General features: G+C 46.3%; 1 protein-coding gene across 2 annotated transcripts; it reads left to right on the top strand.

Annotated features, from left to right (window-relative positions):
- The first annotated feature begins 2,965 nt into the window (after positions 1-2,965).
- On the top strand, positions 2,966-19,485 carry usp11 (ubiquitin specific peptidase 11). Of its 2 annotated transcripts, none has more exons than XM_026153512.1 (21): positions 2,966-3,292; positions 6,359-6,468; positions 6,547-6,677; positions 7,728-7,845; positions 8,819-8,964; positions 9,113-9,174; positions 9,657-9,756; positions 11,318-11,491; positions 12,273-12,431; positions 12,575-12,799; positions 13,047-13,130; positions 13,407-13,501; positions 13,579-13,782; positions 13,871-13,971; positions 14,205-14,699; positions 15,092-15,162; positions 15,556-15,668; positions 16,543-16,692; positions 16,808-16,923; positions 17,004-17,092; positions 17,241-19,485. In XM_026153512.1, exons 1-21 carry the CDS (start codon positions 3,183-3,185, stop codon positions 17,421-17,423), a joined length of 3,036 nt encoding a protein of 1,011 aa, XP_026009297.1. In that variant the 5' UTR covers positions 2,966-3,182; the 3' UTR covers positions 17,424-19,485. The 2 variants fall into 2 exon arrangements, with proteins under 2 accessions (XP_026009297.1, XP_026009296.1); XM_026153511.1 differs by lacking the exon at positions 2,966-3,292 and adding an exon at positions 4,437-4,841.
- Positions 19,486-19,795: the final 310 nt, after the last annotated feature.

The raw sequence follows: 19,795 nt of genomic DNA, 5'->3' as shown, positions 1-19,795 counted from the left end.
CAGTATAAACGCGAGATGTTAATAAAAAACAAAAAAAAACGTTTCACGTGAAAACGAATTTATTTACTCTTTCAACTACATGTAATCGTATTTTTATTTTTTTATTTTTTTTATTTTTTGGGGGGGTCTTTTCAAAATCCAATATGAATGATTTACTTTAAAAATGCAACGATTAGTCGATTATTTCAGAACAGAAACATACTGTTCACAACTTAAATAATCATTTTAGTAGCTTTAACTAAACATTTACTCATTCCTGCTCCTTTGTTATTGACATTTTAGGACCTTCTTGTCATGCTTGAAGTTTTTTTCCTTCTGTTTAAACAAAAATACATCAGTAATGCACATTTCTCACCGTTTTCTTGCTATTTTACATGAAGATTATTTACACGTTGTTTTCAGTGGCTGCACGTAGTTTTGAAATGGGTTGTATCCTTACACACAGGCACACTCATGCTCAGTATCAATTATTAGGTACACTGCAGTTTAAGTTGGTTCTAATGGGCCAAACGTGTTCCAGGAAAATTACACCAATACCACCACCATTATACCACCAGCAGAAGTCTGAACTGTTGACACAAGGCTGGATCCACGTTGTTTATCCCAAATCCTGAGCCAACTGTCTGAAAAACAAATCAAGGCTCAGAGCACGTAACATTTTTCAGTCTCAGTTTCGTGTTATTAGCTGACAGTATTGGTCTTCTGCTGCTGTAACTCATCTGCTTCAAGGTGTTGTGTATTCAGAGATGTTCTTTTACATGCCTCGGTCGTAACTGGTTGTATGACTTGCTGCCTTCCTATCAGCTCTGACCAGTGTTGGGTAAGTTACTTTAAAATAGTAACTTAGTTACATTACTAGTTACTTCTCTCAAAAGTAACTCAGTTACTTCAAGTTACTCGTTACTTTCAAAGTAACTAGTTACTAGGGAAAGTAACTTTGGTTTTACTCAGAATTCTCTTGTTAATGTGTTGCTTCCATAACTTTTCCAGTCTTCTAGCTTGCTTACTTGCCACAGTGAACTGTGCCACCTACCAATAGAAAGGAAAAGATAATGTGCATATTTCCACGAGAGAAATCCCACGCCTGGACCGTCATTGACTGCTGCCATGATTCTAGCCTACGTCACAGCATCATGTGCGCCTTTTACATCCAACACAAAAACTGCAGTTGTGGTGCTTTCGATTGTACTCGGAACTCGGAAATTCTGCCTTCTGAATAGGAAGATGTGGGTAACACCAGACTGCAGATGAGCTGCATACAGGGCTGGACTGGGACAGAAAATTGGCCCGGGCATTTTGACTAGAGACCGGCCCACCATTATAGGAAAAATCATAAAGCCTTTGAATGATAATAAACACTGTTGTGACAGTGATGTGCACTGTTCTGATGGTATATATGCATCAATCTATCAATCGTTTGTTGCAAGACTCAGATAATTATTTTTTAAAAGCGAGACATTTTAAATGAGAATAAGTAAGAAAAGTATTTCTTTGTGCCCCCCTCTCCCTGTTAATGTCCTACCTGCCCCCCTGGCAACACTTTGCTAGAGCCGCCCCTGCACAGTTACCAGCTGTCAGCTGCTTAGAAAAGGATCCTGGTGTTATTTGTCTCTCAGAAACAGTTCATAACTTCAACTCATTCATGTCACCTAAAAGGTAAACCTGTTTCTCCATCACCTGTTCAGCTCTGATGATCCAGTAAGGACATCTCCTGGTTTCATCTTCATGTTTCCCTCTCACCACATATCCAAACCAACATCATGACCAGCAGCTTTTTTCCAGCTGTGGCTCCAGCAAACATCAGCTGATATTAGAAATTAATATTAAATAAATTCTAACAACAGCTGATCAAGCTTAAACGTGCTGCTGTTGTTTAGCGCGACATCCGCTGGTTTCCTCTTTCGGCGCAAAGTGGGCGATAAACAAACAAGAGAGCCGATCAGCTGATCATTGATCAGTTTCATGATTGAAGTAGCAACGGGAGAGGGAGGGGGGAGAATGAAAGAAGAAGAGGCAGCTGTGCAGCAAAGACACAGAATAACTCCAGCTTTGTGCCTTTTCCATTGTAGCTGAATTACGGGACAAACTGTTCCTTTTCACCTCAACAAGAAACGCGTAATATTTCCTCTGAATACCAGACGGGACGGTTGGCAACTCTAATAACTTATGAACAAAATAAAGTTCAACATCAGTAACATCATAGCACCACCCAGCTGTATAGAAACTCCGTCATGCTAGCTAGCACGCAGTACGGAAAAAGTCAGAATAACGAAAATAAACTCCACCTAAACTTGGTTCATATCTGACCCAGAGAGACTGCAGGTCATAACTTCTTACCTGAAGTTCAGTTCACACTCGGACCGGCGGCCGCCTCGGGTCTCTTTTCCTTCTGCGTCCCCTTTCCCTCATCCACCTGCTGGCCTCCACCACTTGCTAATGTTACTGAATCTGTGGAAGCTCCGCGATAGCCACCACACGAAGTAACGAATAACGAGCCTATCTAAATCCCAGTAACGAGTAACGCGTTCCCGGTTTTGGCATAATAACTAGTTACCGTGCTCGTTACCACAATAATAACGTAGTTACTGTAACGCGTTACTTAATAACGCGTTAGTCCCAACACTGGCTCTGACCTCTGGCCTCAACAACACATTTTATCCCAGAGAACTGCCGCTCACAGCCAAGATACAACACAGAACGGGACAAATTAAATCGATCTTCTCATTGAAATAATTTTCTTAATTTTTTGCTGTGTTCAATTTTAGTTTTATTAACTAAAAAAAATAAATTTATTTAAATGAATTATTTACGTTTGCTGCTATTTGTTTATGATTCTCTCCATATAAATTTTTATAAAAAATATATATTTTTCTTTTTTTTTTTTAATCTTTTCTTACTTATCTAAACGTAGTCTGTTTGTTTTATTTAATATTTTATTTTAATTTAATATATTAGTTTTGGTGTTTTGCTTCCCCTGCTGGTGACTCCGGGGTAGTTCGCGCGTCTCCTGCCGGAATTCGTCATCGTCCGGGTCTGAGCCGTTTCCTACTTCCGCAAACAGAGGGCTGCGAGCTTCCCCGTTTATCGGCAGATCAATGCGGCGGCGGACTTCTGCTTCTCATTTCCTGGCTCTCTTTAACATTTCCGACACCTCTGACATTTATGAGTGATTGATCGGCGTCATGACGGCCAACAGCCGCTGCTCCGCCGCGGAGTCCCCGGGCCTGGAGACCCAGCGACGTGAGATCGAGTCTCTTCTACGGGAGTGCGAGCTCCGCGCTGGGGAGAGCTGGTGAGAGTCCGACCGCCTCTCCGCTCCACACATACACACACACACACACACACACAGATAAATACGGTGACAGGGCTAACGATTATCTCCACACGGGTAACGCTGCTAAACGGTGATTAACCGCTTTAACTGTGGGGTGGAGCAGCTTTGGTGTGGCTGCTGGAGTTTTTCTGGGACGGTTTAACGGCTCAATGCTACGTGTTAGCCGTGTTAGCTTATGCTAAGCAGGCAGACGTTGCTCTGACCTAGCATGCGCTGTTAACGTTAGCCTGTCGACCAGCTGTCTCCGGTGAGGCGTTCAGGGTCGCCTCGTATCCCCCGGATCGTGTTTTTATTTATCACCGAAGCCGAGCCGGTTTCAGTCCCAGTTTATTCTCCTCTGGGCGACCTCCTGCTCATTTAGGTGTTGGAATGCAGAGCAGGGCCGCCAGTAAATATTTTCAGTTTCATTTTCCAGTGAAGAAGGAAAGATTTAACACTCTGTCACGACTGAAAGTGAAATAGAAAAATATGATTGAAACATTATCAGCAGGAATGATATTTGTAAATCAGCTGATCAGTCAGCTCTTCATCAGACCGGCTTTTCAAAATAGTCTAATTCGTTCGTCAAATAGTGACAATCTATAATTTATTAACCTGTTTGTGGACTCTGAGTTTTCATCTGTCTGGTCTCATATATACCGATCTCTGTCCACTTACTCACAGTTAATATTTTGCCCTTTTAAAAGGAAAGAAAGTTCCAGTGAATTAGCTTTAACACCCAGGTGAGGTGAGGACACGAGGCAGGAGTCTTTGTGGACTGTGATGTTCACAGAAGACATTGTGATTTGAAAGACAGGTGGCTGAGCTTAAGGTGCTCAGATCTTCACAAGGAGTGAGCAGGATGGGCGGGAGTGGAAATGAGTACACAAGCTCAAAGTTAGAGAGGCATGGTTGCGATGGTTTGGACACGTGCAGAGGAGGGATAGTTGATATACTGGACAAAGGATGGTGAAGACAGAGCTTCCAGGCAGGAGGAAAAGGGGAAGACCTCAGAGAAGATTGATAGATGTAGTGAAGCAGGACATACAGATGGCTGGTGTGACAGAGGAGGATGCTCAGAGGTGGGATGGGGTGGGCAGGAGGCAGATGATCTGCTGTGACGATCCCTTGTTAGGGGCCGACTCCACAGTGTAGTGGTTCAGACCGTTTGTGCACACAGCAGGAAACACAATTCCCTCTGGTGCCCACGAGGAGCAGCTGGAAGTAGCTTTATTTCTACGTTTTAGGCATCAAAAAGAACTTGGGTAGGCTATCATCACACATCCACGACAGTTTGTTTTTTCCTTGTTTGCTCGGTGAGATTAGATTTGACTGCACAAACAGGAGAAGCGTGCAAAGTCCACACCATGAAAACGTCTTGTTTCAGCCAAGTGAACTTAGCTGAGCAGAGAGTAAAAGCAGCGTTAAATGTTATTACAGCGTTTTTATTTTTCACCTTTTCTGGATGGATGGATAACTCTTCAGAGTTATTTCAAACTTCAGCAGACACTGAAGGATTCAGCGCTGTGTGAGTGCAGCCTTTATTAAACTCGGCAAGTCTTTGAAAACACGTTTTTATTTCGAGTTATTTCATTTGTAAAAAGCTTTCAGTGAAATATTGTTTTATTAAAACATTTAAAAGACGATGACGGTCAGTGAGAATTCTGCTGCGATCACAGAAAGTACCTTTAAAGGGAAACTCGGTGTGTTTACGGGTGCAGCGAGCTGCTGATTAACTGAAATGCTGATTGACAACGGCTGCATCAGACATGCGACAGGAAATAAACAATAAAATCCAGACGCTGGTTAGAACACGCCCCTCATCCCTTCACACTTGAAAAAACCCGACTTCAGGGTCTGAGAAGCAGAAGCACCGTGACTCTGCAGGTTTGTGGCGCTGCAGAGTCAGACGTCACCGGGATTTACTTTCTGTTCAATATTCAAATAAATCACAAAGCAGGCCAGCGGCTGCTCACAGGTTTACAGTGAGGCCATCCAGGCTGACAGTTTGATGCTTCTGCTCACATTTACTCCTGCAGGAGATCAGCCACAGATGGAAAATTATTTATCCATACAAGAAAGTGCCAGCTACATTTTTTATGAAGCGTCGGCAGGCAAAGCGGTTTTCTGTCAAACAGGAATAAAAGAATAATGAGTCCTTAAAAGCAGAACAGCACAGAGCCCGAGCGCTGCAGTCTAACCTCTGAGGACTGATGCTGCGATGGATTTTCATTCCAATCCAAACCATCAGATTTATTAACGCCTGCCACTGTGACGCTTCCTGCTCTGCTGCTTTGGTTTTAGCAGCTTTGGTTTCACATCTAATTTTGGAGCAGGTCGTGTCTCTGCTGCAGCTTCAAATATGACAGAAAGTCTCTGGTTTGATGAAAACAGGTTAGAAATGTGGGATCATGAAGTGATGACTACGTTAAGCTCCGGCTTTTGCTTCTGGCCACAAAGAAAGCAGAAGAAATGCCAAACGTTAAGATCACCATGAATTTATTTTAGCAAAACATCCGATATTTGCTGCTTCTGGCGTCTCAGGAGCAGCGATGTCACACCAATGTGAACTGTTTACGGTGATTTATGTAATCTGTTCTTGATTTCACATTAGTGTGATTTCCCAGCCTGCTGCTTTTGTTTGGACTGTTCTTAAAAAGAAAATCCACTAAAATAAAACCGTGACAGAGAAATAATGTCTCTGACACATCATCCTGTCACTTCATTTTTAGGCAAAAATAATGAAAATAACGACTCATTCAAAGGTTTTGGTGCCTTCATCAGGATATTTTGGGGGTTTCCACATTTTGGTTGAAGAAAACAAATGATCAGCAGCCACTTTGTTTCTTTGTTTTGTTTATCAGGTATTAACTGATTATTTAAGTAATTCTTACTCCCATTCCTGGCAGTAATCTCAGGTAAGACGTCGATTCATTCGTGTTCGGCTGATTCGTTAGCGGTAAAGCTTATGATGGAGGCAGCAGTGTTTTATGAATGTGTCCTCAAAGAGCAGTGTAATAATGTGTGTGTGTGTGTGTGTTGTAGGTATGTGGTAGATCGCCGCTGGTTTGACCAATGGAAGGAGTTTGTGGAGACTGGAGATCAGAACTCGACGTCTTTCCCGGGTCAGATCGACAACGCGGAGCTGTTCGAGGGTCAGTTACACTTCGTTTGCTTCAGCGAGACACAAAATGATTTGTTTCCTTGAGCGAAGTGTCGTGTCCTGCTTTCAGATCTGGACTCGTACCACCTGAAGGATCGTCTGGTGGAGGACGAGGACTTTGTGCTGGTGCCGGCAGAGGCGTGGCACAAGCTGCTGTCTTGGTACGGCATGGTGGACGATCAGCCGCCGCTAGAACGCAAGGTAACGTCACCACGCGCCGCGCGGTACCCTGAGTCCAGAATGAGAGCGGAGAGTTTTTGTTGGTGAGGTTTGAAACACATAACAATGAAAAACCTCCCCTGATGTAAATCTGGCTGCTCTCGTCTTCAAGGCGTCTCCTCGCACAGCTCTGCGCTGCTTGTAGTCTGGCTGCTGTGTTTACATCACTTCCTGGAATCCCTGTTTTGCATCTCTTTCTCACATCTGAGCGCCGCCGTCAGACTGAGGATCAGTGCTGACCCCCGAGGGCGGAGCAGCAGGGCATTAACGTCACTGTGATCGTCACTCTCTCTGTTTCTCGTCCTCCGACTGTCAACGAGTTTTCCTGTAATCTCGTGAGAAAGGACGAGTCTTTTAAGCAAAACTAGTATGAGCTTGTCACTGATATGACGGGTGGAATAAAATGAAATGATACAGAAACAAGAGTGCGAATGAAAACGTTGACTTTTTTATTAAGCGGCCGGGATAACAGACTCGTGACATGCTCTCTTTTCCTGGTGAAGTTTGCGCATCGTTTTCATGTAACTTCCACGTAAATTCAGATATTTTAAATCATGATGGTCCCGATCCGTCCTTAGGCAAACATTTGTCTGCACGCCATCACCGTCTTTGTTCGCTACGTGACAGATTTGGCAAATTTGTCTGTTGACTGAAATAAAACTTCACGATGAAGACTCGTGTTTCTGATGAGAAGCAGCAGCAGCAGCCAGAGCTGCACGAGGAGGCGAGGAACAGCAGCGAGCAGAGAGCTTTATGGGCAGAGCCGTGAACTTTTACCATAATGAGTCTGCTGGCAGCCACGCTGTGGTGAGCCGACCCTCAACTGGTGACAGGAGGAAAGTCCCAGCAAAGTAAATCATTCGCTTGTGTGAAGCATTGGTTTAATGTTGGATCAAAGGGTAGGAAGCAATATTAGTAATGGTTATGGCTCAGACAGGTTAGTGTAGTGACAACTGTGTGTGTGTGTGTGTGTGTGTGTGTGTGTGTGTGTGTGTGTGTGTGTGTGTGTGTGTGTGTGTGTGTGTGTGTCAGGTGGTGGACCTGCCCAGCACTCTGAAGGTGGAGGTTTACCCCATCGAGATCTTCCTCTGCCTCCACAGCAACATGGAGAACGCCGTCACCACAAAGTTCAGCCGAACCGACAGCATACGTGAGTCCGTCTGTAGCTTTGTGTGTCGGCGAGGTTAATGCTAACGAGAGGAGAGGTTCACGTTTAATCGGCCTTTTCTCTCCTTAAAGACAAAAATGCTTCGTAGTTTAGTTACTTTCCCAGACTTTCTAAACCACACTCGTCCAAACCTGCCAGCTGCCGGTGCATCCATGTCATCCAGGTGACTGCATGTGGCAGATTACATGCACAGGAGCGGCTTCACACCGCGTGACGCAACAGAAACACAAACAAAGGCGGCAGACAGAGTTTGGAAACGAGTGAATAACCGCCTGGTAACAATGAGCCGATAAAGCTCAGGCTACCCAACCTGTTCTCAACCAACTAGCTGTGAAGGGGAGCTGCTGTCAGTTCATTCAGAGGTTACCTGTTTAGGTAAGGAGAAGGCGGGACCTGCTTTACATGTGAGCTCATTTTCTTTTTATGAATCAGATTCAGTTTTAGAGCAAATTTGACAGCAGCAGCTGTGAAGCTGTGTGATAAATACATATATACAGTGATAAAGAGGTCACTGCTTAGTTACTTATTACTGAGGAAAACTGAAGCCTGTGAAAGGTCGTCTCTCTACAAACGAATAACTCAGAAAGATTTAAAGACTAAACCTGATGACATTCACTCATGAAACTTCACCTGAGGACAGATTCCTCCGTCACCACATACAAAGTCACGCTGCGCTGCAGTTTGTTGGGTCGCAGCATTAATTAAAGGAAGTTTAACTTCCGCGGCGTTGCAGAGTTCTCGCATCAGTTTCAGTGCTGTGGTCTCTCTGTTTCACGAGCAGGAAGGGGGCGGTTCATCACGAGCGTCGTGCTAACACGTGTTCGTCTTTATGTTAACAGGAAGCTGATGTCAGGGGCAGAATATGTTCCCCTGAGGGTTCGCGAACAGCTGTTTCAAACACGGTGCTTCGTGTGTGTGTGTGTGTGTGTGTGTGTGTGTGTGTGTGTGTGTGTAGACTCGATCCAGAGGGCGATGTGTCAGGCCTTCTCGGTACCTCCGGGCTCAGAGTGCCGCCTGTGGATGAAGAGTTCGGACAGCAGCTGCGAGCGTCTTAGGAACGTGCACATGAGCGTGCTGGACGCCTGCTTGAGCTCGGGGATGGTGAGCATGACGCTACAGTCTTAACGTCGCTGCATGTGTGGAATAATTCTCCTCATAGCACCACTCTAAAATAACAAGCTGTCCACCTCAGAGATAAGCTGGAACGTGTGTGTGTGTGTGTGTGTGTGTGTGTGTGTGTGTGTGTCAGACGGTGATCATGGAGACGAGGAATGCAGACGGCACCTGGCCGAGCTCCAGGCCTCAGATCATGTAAGCGCACTCGCCTCTCTCGTCGCTGTCATCGTTCTCCACGTTCCGTCGTCTCTGCTTTTCTTCACCTGCTTACTTTGAGTTTTTTTGCAGGAATTTTTTTCTTGTTCCTTTTTTTATTTGTCATTTCCTCATCTTTGATTTCACCTCTTCCTGTTTGGAGAAGTTGCGTGATACCATCACCATCGTGATGTTTGTCTGTCGCTCTCTCACACACTAGATGTCACAAAAAGTGTTAAAATGCTTCCTTCATTGACTCGACTGTTGATCTGAATGATGAAATGTTAGGACAGCTGTGCGCTTTAATGAATTCAGCTGGTCCGAGCATGTTTCAGCTGACTTTCCCACATATTTGGTCAGCTGACCCTTTGTTTTGGTTTCCTGTTCAAGAGCAAAAAGGCGTTTCTGTCACCGTAACGCTGCTCAGGTGTTGTAAATGCTCCCGTGTGCGAGTCTGCGGCTGACTCTGTTCTCGATTGCAGGAGGAACTCTGTGGAGGAGCAGGACTCGTACAGAGGGCAGCCGGGCGTCTGTGGCCTCACCAACCTGGGCAACACCTGCTTCATGAACTCAGCGTTACAGGTTTAAACTGATCTTTTTTACTTTGGTTGCTACACCAGACACATGGATCATGTGACAGAGAGAGATGTCACATGGCTGAGCAGGTGACGTCCATCAGGGCGGGGCCTGGGTTGGACTCCAGCCGGGACCACTGACACAAATACCTGATACTTGCGAGTGCCAGTCAGGAAGTGCAGTCCAGACCATCAGCACCATTTGTATGAATGCAAACCCAGCGCTGACGATGTTGCTGCGTCGAACATGAATGAAAACAGGACGCTGTGATTCACAAACCTTTTGTTTTCATCTTCTGCTGTAACCAAATATGTGTTTTTGTGATTTTACACGGCGTCCCGACGTGTTCTGTTTTTATTAAGTATGCAGTGACTTGTTGGTCGTGGCAGAGGCTGCAGGTTTCTTCCTGTTCAAAGGGAGTTTTTCTTCCCACTGTCGCCAAAGTGCTCATAGGGGGTCATATGACTGTTGGGTTTTTCTCTGTATGTGTTATTGTAGGGTCGACCGTACAGTGCAATGAGGCGACTGTTGTTGTGATTTGACGCTGTATAAATAGAATGATTTGAACTAGTTTAGTTTGTAATTGGACATTAGACGCTTTTCTTCTTCTTCCAACTTGTGGTTTGTCGTTTGTGCTACGGTCCCGCTCGACTAGAGAACCAGATTAGACTTTTTTGTTAGACTGAAGCTTGTTTTCATTTTGGCGCCTTCAGTGAGAGACGTTTGCTTCTCTTTCACTCGTCACTCTGACTGCAGCTTGAACGCCGACACGTGTGAGCTGCTCGACACTGAAATGATGCATTTGGCAGCTGAGTGTTCAGGTACTGTTGAACATGTGCAGGGTGTGAACCTCAGAATAAAGCGCAGGGTTCGTCCAGACATGTGTAACTGTCTAAATATGGCACAGACTGTATGTTTTGGTTGTTTTGTAAAATAGACACATAAAGGTTTTCTGCATTTCCTGGCAGAGGTGAAATGCTGCAGCGTCTTCCTCCCTGTGTCTGATCCCTCTCGCTCTGTAATTATGTTGCTCTGACGGCGAGCTTTGTGAAGGAAATCCCTGGTTCATCAGAACTCGAGGACATTTGTGCATCGTTGAAGTTCTCTAACTGGATTTTAGCAGTTTGTTTCGCAGCGAGTCATGAAACCTGCTCGGTGCATAATTAACACCTGTGTGGTGTCAGTGTTGCTCCTTGGATTTCACTTGGAGCTGAGCTTCGGTTTAATATTCACTGAAAACATCACTTCATGCACGAGAACACTTTTTTAACGTTTTAATCAGATGACATCACTGCAGCGTGCTCTGACCAGGCGGCAGCAGCAACGTTCTTGTGTAAAATAATAAAAGCAAACAGTCGTCCATCTCTGTGTAGTTTTATCCCCGGACTAAAGGATCTTTGCAGAACTCGCGGTTCAAACGGTTTTCCTCTGGCCCTCGAACTCCTCAGTTTATCCTCGGGCTTAAGCAACTGTTTCAGCTCCTCCCCCCTTAAGCTAACTCTGTTCTGATTGGCTGCCCATCACTAACAGATGTGTAGTAACTCCTCGTGTCCTCGTCTCTCTGCAGTGTCTGAGTAACACCCCGCCCCTGACGGAGTACTTCCTGCAGAACTCCTATGTGGATGAGCTGAACTTCACCAACCCTCTGGGAATGAAGGGAGAGATCGCCGAGGCCTACGCCGACGTCATCAAGCAGATGTGGTCAGGGAGGCATTACTCTGTGGTGCCGCGCGTCTTCAAGGTAGCCGCACGTTACCCTGACAGGTGTCCCGTTACACTCGGGTGTGTTTCACCCGTCGAGCCAAACAAACACACTGACGTACCCTAAAGCTGAGGCTGCGACGCGTCGTCCAGAAGAGCCGGAGTTTGTGACTCGGCACGACAGAAATGACACAAACTGACCTGAAAACATTTTAAATGAACATTTTTAAGTGTGATTACATTTACACAGGAAACTAAAACAGATATAAACACAGACTTTATTATCCCACCTATTACAGCAGGACAAGCAACAGGAGGAAATGTGAAATCAGAGATTTAGTAGAAAACTTTTGTCTCTATTTTGTTCCCAATTGAAGGAAATGTCATGAAATCCCAAATAAACTAAACTATCAATGCAAAACAGAAAAACTCAAAAAGTAAATGCATAAGTTCAGTGAAGTGAAAGTCAAATGCTTTATTTTCATGTCCCAAAACTTCTCTGCTACTCTCAGTGTTTTACAGAGCACATAAATATCTAAATATATACTAAAGGACGTGTGCACATATTAGTAGGCTGATGTTTCTGAAAAATGAAACATTAACATCCCAAATGTACTGAAGGAAGAGCAGAAAGCTACAAACGTAGAAATACTTCTTGAATTTACTTCTTTTTATTTACTTAAGTAAATTGTAGTAAATTTACATGCAGTGGTGTTGGGCGTAGGTGAGAGACTGGGGGGCAGGGAGTAATCTCAGTCTGTGTGGCAGAAGCTTCGGTCTGACTGAAGTGGTACGTTTCCCTGCTTCCTGTTTGTGTGCAGACGAAGGTGGGCCACTTTGCTTCTCAGTTTCTCGGCTACCAGCAGCACGACAGTCAGGAGCTGCTGTCCTTCCTGCTGGACGGGCTGCACGAAGACCTGAACAGAGTCAAAAACAAAGAGTACATCGAGCTGCGGGACGCCGATGGGCGTCAGGACCAGGTGAGCGGTGCCAGAGCAAAGGCGTGTGATGGGCTTCATTTCACTTCCTGTCTTTAAATTTCACCTTTCAGTCATTTTCTATGTTTGAAAGCGTCTTCGTTGGTTTTAGCTGTGATCAATTCAGCTCCTGTTTAATCTGACAGGAAGTGGCGGAGGAGGCGTGGCGTAACCACCTTCGGCGGAACGACTCTGTGATCGTCGACACTTTTCACGGCCTCTTCAAGTCCACGCTGGTCTGTCCAGAGTGCCACAAGGTTTCTGTGACCTTTGACCCATTCTGCTACCTGAGCGTCCCGCTTCCTGTCAGCAAGGAGCGTGTCATGGAGGTGTTCTTCGTCTCCCTGGACCCGTACGCCAAACCTGTCCAGGTAACCGCTCATCACTGACCGTGGTCGTGTACGTCTCTGCAGTTACACTGAATAAATGTTTCTGGTCTTTGGTTCTCCTCTTATCCAGGAAAATTCTAACTTCTGTGATGTGCGTGCGTGTGCGTGCGTGTGTGTGCGCGTGTGCGCGCGTGTGTGTGCGTGTGCGTGTGTGTGTGTGTGTGTGCGCGCGTGTGTGTGCGTGTGTGTGTGTGTGCATGCGTGTGTGTGCGTGCGTGTGTGTCTGCAGCATCGTGTTGTGGTTCCTAAAGCAGGAAAAGTGTCCGACCTCTGCTCAGCTCTGTCAGAGATGACCAGCGTGCCGCCCACTCAGGTCAGTGTGTGTTCAGAAGGTTTCGGTTCGGTTAAACACACTTTTAACCTAAACTGAAGATTGTGATCACGTGCAGATCAAAAGTGGTTTCACTGGCTGCACATTAATCCAGCCTTTGTATGTTTCTGGCTTCAGTTTGTAACGTGTGAACTCTGTCAGGGCAGCTTGGCACGACTCAGTTCAAAATAATCCTTCTTTATCTTACACTGGGCCTCATTTCATCCTGTATGAAGCAGACTGTCCCTTAAAGCTCCTCCCCCTAACTTTGTGTTCCAGATGGTGGTCGCTGATGTCTTCAATCATCGTTTCTACAAGATCTACAACATGGGCGAAAGTCTGAGCGCCATTCTCGACCGAGACGACATCTTTGTGTAAGGAAAAAAAATCAGTCCTCTAATGACCAAACACAAAAGCCTTTCTGTGACTCACCTGCTGAACCCGTGTTCAGGTACGAGCTGAGCGTGCTGGAGGAGCAGCCTGAGGAGCAGGTGCTGCTGGCGCTCTACCTGAGAGAGCGCTCGCACTACAGAGACTACGGCTCGGGCGGCGGCTCGTACGGCACGTCGCTATTCGGACACCCGCTGCTGCTCAACGTGCCGCGCAGCAGCTGCAGCCAGGAGGCGCTCTACAACCTGTTCCTGCAGAGACTGGCGTGAGCAGAACGCACACACACACGCACGCACACACACACAGTTTTTGAATATACTGAGTTTTGCTGGGCGGTGTCGCTGTGTGTGCAGGCGCTACGTGCGACTGCCTGATCCGTCTGAGGAGTTGGAGGAAGAGGAGGAAGATGATGAAGAGGAGCTGTACAAGACTCAGACCAACGGCATCAGTGATGGTATAAATCTTTACTTTCTGGTTCTGAGGTCTGATGCTGCCTTTCGTTTCATGTTGTCATACACGTATTTGTTTGGCTCCTGCAGTGTTTTTTTAACTTTTCCTCGAGGAAATATAAAAAACGCTGACACAACGACACAACGACACAACGACACAACGCGTTCGTGCGCTTTTCACACGTTTTATCTGGGCTGAGTGAGCTCTGCAGCTGCTGCTTTTGTGTTGTTTTCTCAGATGACGAGCAGGAGGAAGTGGAGCCTGCTGGCCCGTCCCAGACAGATTACTCCTGCGGTGACGCGACCCCCAACAGGAAATCAGACGGCAACACAACAGAGCCACAGGCTGAGGAGAACCACATTCAGCTTTTACCGGACCACGGAGACCCCGGTGAGAACAGTAACGGCTCCCAGAGCCAGACGGAGCCCGGCTGCAGCGGAGACGCCAACAGCGCCGATGACATGGACCCCGGCGAGCAGTCGAGCGGTCCCGCAGGAGCCGACCGCAGCTCAAAACCTCCAGCGGAGCAGCCTCATGAGCCAACCGAGGAAGAAAATGAAGAAGACAAGCAGGAGGAGGCTTGCTCTCCCAGCCCGCCAGCCAATGAGCATCCGGCTAAGAGGAGGGCGTGTCACGTCAGGAGGAAGCGTCTGTTCAGCATCCAGGCGGTCAACTCCAACGGGACGACCGAGAGGGGGATGGGAGAGGGAGGAAGCGCCGTGTCCTTCAGCTGTGAGTGTGAACGCACAAACACAACCTCTGTGACATCACACTGATGTCACTCATCAGTGCGATGATGATGATGATGATGATGATGAAAGAGCCTCAGATGAGAATGAATCAGAATAAAATGAAAACATCTGAGTGGAGCCATTTGCTGCCCCTCAGTTCAACCTTCAAGTAAGCTTTCTTCTGATTGGCTGCCTCTGCTAAACAGTAGGTTTGAACAGCAGATGGGCGGAGCACAGCTTTCGGCTAATGGGGATTATTGGTAGTTACTGGAAACTTGAACCATGCTTAACATGGATCAGTGCAGCAGGAAAGCAGAATAACCATGTTATCAGACGATGTCACATCCTGTCGTCAGCGTATCAGCGTAGCTCACGCTTCCTTTGTCTCTGCAGCTCAGCCCTACGTGGCCATCGACTGGGAGCCCGACATGAAGAAGAGATTCTACAACGAGAACGAGGCTGAGGTCAGCGCCAACATTTAACCCTCGATAAAGCACAGCCTGTATGTAACACATTCACAGGGCGTGTTCTGAATAACTGAGGGTCATGTGTTCAAATACAAGTGGCACTGAGTGGGTCACAAAAACAACATGACCTTATCTGTTGGTTCATTTAGAGACTGATCTGAATTATCTGGTGTCTGGTCAGTGGTTTAAACAGAGGCTCTAAACATCCAAGGTACAAGAACAGCATCCCTGTAACATCTTAACAGGCTGAGTGGTTTGAGGACGTAATTTAACACACAGGTGCAAACAGAAGGACTCTGACTGCGATGAAACCTGAATGACAGACGTTTGACACTCATTTGTCTTCTTGCACCTCTGACATTAAAATCTGTCTTTCCTCCTCCTGTGTAGAAGTACGTGAAGCATGCCAGCATGGAGGTCCCTCAGCAGCACATGACTGTTCAGCTGCAGCAGTGCATCGAGCTGTTCACCACTGTGGAGACGCTGGAGGAGGAGAACCCATGGTAACACACACAGACACAGTAGTGAGAGTCTGAGGAGAGCTGACCACACAGAAACCAGTGAGAAGTAAACTGGGGGACAAGCTCGATTAAAAGACTAAATACTCTGAAGGTTTCACCTGTTTCAGGTAAAGACCAGCACGAAACATCTGCGTCTGTAACGTCCAGATCCAGGGTGGAGCTTCTGTCCCGAGTTTGAAAAGCAGATGCCGTCCACGTTTTCATTTCAGTGGTGTTAATTTAAGCTGCTGTGGTGCTGGGTGATCGACCTCGCCCAGTGCCCTCTAGTGGTAGCCCTGGAGTCAGATCACACTTTCAGTCCAGTCAACAAAAAGAGTGTGGGCATGCTTCAAGGTTTTACATTCATCAACATGTAAAATCTGATGAACTGAGATGCTGGGCAGCATGGTGGTGCAGCGGGTAGCAAGGCTGCCTCACAGCAGGTCCTGAGCTTGAATCCAGTCGGGGTTCTCCCCGATTACTCCGGCGTCCTCCTGCCTCCTGCTTGATTAACCCAGCAGCGGCGTCCCCGGCATGATGAGATATTCTTTGTTTGCTGTTGTTTTGCTTCTTTGACTGAATGATGAAAACCTGTCATTCAAAGCAGCAAAATAACACTCAGGAGTCGCAAGTTTGATTCCCATCCGGTATCGAAAAAGGGTCCTGGCTAGACGCCCCGTGCTTAAAAAAAACAACAACCCCTGAATGTCGCGGCTACATCTGCAGCCTGTCCGCAGTTGGGACACAAGCATTTCACTACATGTTCAGTATATGTTGTACTGCGTATGTGACAAATACAATTTGTATTGTATTAAAAACCTTTACACTGCACAGCTTTACTGCAGATACTCACATCTGCTCCGTGTGTGCGCTTCAGGTACTGTCCGGTGTGTAAGAAGCACCAGCTGTCCACAAAGAAGCTGGATCTCTGGTCTCTGCCAGAGGTTCTCATCATCCACCTCAAGAGGTTCTCCTACACCAAGTTCACCAGAGAGAAGCTTGACAGCATTGTGGAGTTCCCCCTCAGGTACGCGCACACGCACGCACGCACGCACGCACGCACGCACGCACGCACGCACGCACGCACGCACACACACTGATGGAGGAGTCGCACACTGAAAGCTGACATGTTCATGTTACAGAGACCTCGACTTTTCCGGCTTCCTCCTGAGGAAGACTCTCTCCAGTGAGGAGCCTCCGAGCCGCTATGACCTCATCGCCGTGTCCAATCACTACGGAGGACTCAGAGATGGACATTGTAAGTTTGTCGTTCATGTTGTGGTCAGCGATTTGTTTGTCGCATGACTACATGACTTTAACCATCACGTGTTTCTGCAGACACCACCTATGCGAAGAACAAGGACAACGGTCAGTGGTATTACTTTGACGACAGTAAAGTGACCTACGCCACAGAGGACCAGATTGTGGTCAGTACCCCCGCCCCCACGCACACACCTGTTCAGTCGGATTTCACTCTGATCTTGTCACCTGACTAATGATCGTTGGAAGCAGCAGCGCGTTGTCTTTATTTGAATCACACCAACGTAATGTTTGTCTGCGTCTCTCCTCCCACAGACCAACGCTGCCTACGTTTTGTTCTACCAGCGACAGGACAAGATCAGAAAACCCACACTGCCCGCCCCCAACACAGGCCCCACCTCCTCCAGCCAGACGTCCAGTGACACTGCTTCCTGCAAAGACGACGAGGATGCCGCAGAGCTGGGCGCCGCCTCCAGCATCACTATGGAAACAGAATGATTGAGTAATTTGGTTTTCTCCATCAGAGCAGCCTTTTCTTTGGTTTTCGTCTTTATTCTTTTAGAATTCTCAGTCTATTTATTTTTTTAATTTTATGGTGACGACACTTGAACTTCCTCTAACGACGTCTCTTCATTCCAAGTTTCCAAAAGCAGGAAAAAGCACATCAGCAGGCGGAGCTCGCAGCTCCTCCTCTGCTCCTCCTCCTTCACCGTGAACTCTCGACACTCAGGTAGTTTGGTGCACAAAGACTGAAGGTGACGTTTGCTGGAGGGCGGAGCTTAAACTCACACCTGAATACAGAAAAGCAGTCTGCTTCCTGCTTCAGGGAGGAACTGAACTCTGGCATTTAAGCTCTGACTGTTCACATTTATAAGTTCATCTCCTCTTGACTCAGTTTTTGTAATCTGACATTCAAACGTTTGAAAAGCTGTTTAATTAAAATCATTTGAATTTTTCTGGATGTCTGATGCTCGTCCAGGTTGGGAAGACCAAACTCCAGATTAGCGCGCATTCGGGAGACTCTTTGGCCAATCAGCAGCAGTACTGCAGTCAGCTGACTTTTTCTTTTCCTTAAACTGTATATAAAAGACAGACAGTCTCATTATAATCACGAGCGAGGCTTAAACAGCGACTCATCGAGCAGCGTTTAGTGAGGCCACAGAAAGTCGCCCCCTGGTGGTCGTTAGAGGGCCGATTTAAAATACCAGCATTAGTTTCACTTTCACACATTGTTTTATTTCTGCGGTCATGCCAACGTCTGCGAGATTTACCACTAACAGAGGTCAGAGGTCACCGCACACTTTCACCTGCACTGAGGTCATTCCAGTTCATGTTTTTTCCCTCTTTCCCTCAACAAACACGATGCCGACGGGCACCGGCGAACGTGCCCACCAGCATTCGTTTATCTGGGGTAAACCTCGCAGACACTCATGCGTCAGCTGACTGAAGAGGCCGCGCTGAGTGCAGACGAGTTCACGTTCACATTGTTGCATTTTCCACATTCAAAGTTTTTACAATTATTCAAGCTGAGCGAGTTCGAAAAGCCAGTTTCTCGTAGCAAATGTTTGAGGCAGAAATGAAATAATAAAAGTTTTTAAGGTCATCTTCCTAAGACACGTTTAGGAAACGAGCACAGAGATGGTTTCAGTTAAAGCCTTAATTCGCGAGCAGCTCAAACCTGCGACGACCTTTTGTATTTGCTGTAAAGTGTTCGTAGATGCACTGATTACAGCTTTGATCCGAGTCTAAAACAGGCCAGTCTTTTCTTAAGTTGTTGATATAACAGCGAGTTCATGCTGAATCTGATTTAACAGAACTAACGATGATCAGACTGACTTTATGATATTAATGCAGTGATTTTTTTTTTTATTGTAAGCGCCTGTAAAAACGCCATCCTCTGAACTAAAGGACTGAAGTTTGTTTTTCCCTCCGAGTTTCGATTCGTCCTGAAGCGCAAACATTTGTTGATCTGACATCGTTTAAAAATCCAGCTCTGAACTGCAGCTCAACGTCGACCTACGACAGATAAAACTATTAAATACTAATCCATAAAGCACAGTTTCACTTCCTTATTTCTTCTTTCTAAACAGGCACGCCTCAGTCGCTCGCTGAAGGGGGTTGTGGGTAATCAGAGGATCAAACAAAGCTGTCAGGGATGAGAAATGAATTTTTCTCTGTATATTTTGGTCGTTTTGTTTCGGGTATTTATTGTTTTAATGGAATAATTGCAGCTGTCACATGACTACGGTGGTGTGGGACATTTTTCGTATTTATACGCAAACCTTTGATTCAGGCTGAAAACACAGGACGGGTGTGCGCGTGCAGAGGCGGGCGCAGAGCGAGCTGCTCACTGATTTTTAAACCAGCGCTGTGTACAGTATTTTTGTATTGTAAGTAATGTAAGATTAATATGATCATTCCTGGGTGGAGCAGCAGGGAGGCTTGGGGTGATTTCTTTCTTTGGTCTTCCTGTCAAATATCAGATGAGAATATTTTATTGTACTTCAATCTTTTGATATGAATAAAACACGATTATTACCAGACATCCAGTTTTTCTGTACTCTTGGCTTCTGTCTCGTTATTTTAGCTTTAATTGCGTGTGTGACGAGGAGGACGCGCTCACACATCGTACAGGAGACGCATCTGTTTTTAAAATGACCACAGCTGAACGAGAAGTAGAACCAAGTTATCAGCTAAGGCGAGCTTACTGCACGGAGCACGAGGCGCACAGACACACGCTCATCAGTGCTCCATAACAACCACACCAAACCCCAAAGTTCACTCAGCACATCTGGAGCTCAGACTTCTGTAAACAGCACAGCAGCCGTATGATTGGTCAGATTATTAAAACAACACAAAGACATGCACGA

Source organism: Astatotilapia calliptera, chromosome 20 (genome assembly GCF_900246225.1).
Source record: "Astatotilapia calliptera chromosome 20, fAstCal1.2, whole genome shotgun sequence".
Taxonomy (NCBI): Eukaryota; Metazoa; Chordata; class Actinopteri; order Cichliformes; family Cichlidae; genus Astatotilapia; species Astatotilapia calliptera.
Note: the sequence above shows the minus strand (reverse complement) of the source record. Positions and strands in the feature narration are given on the sequence as shown.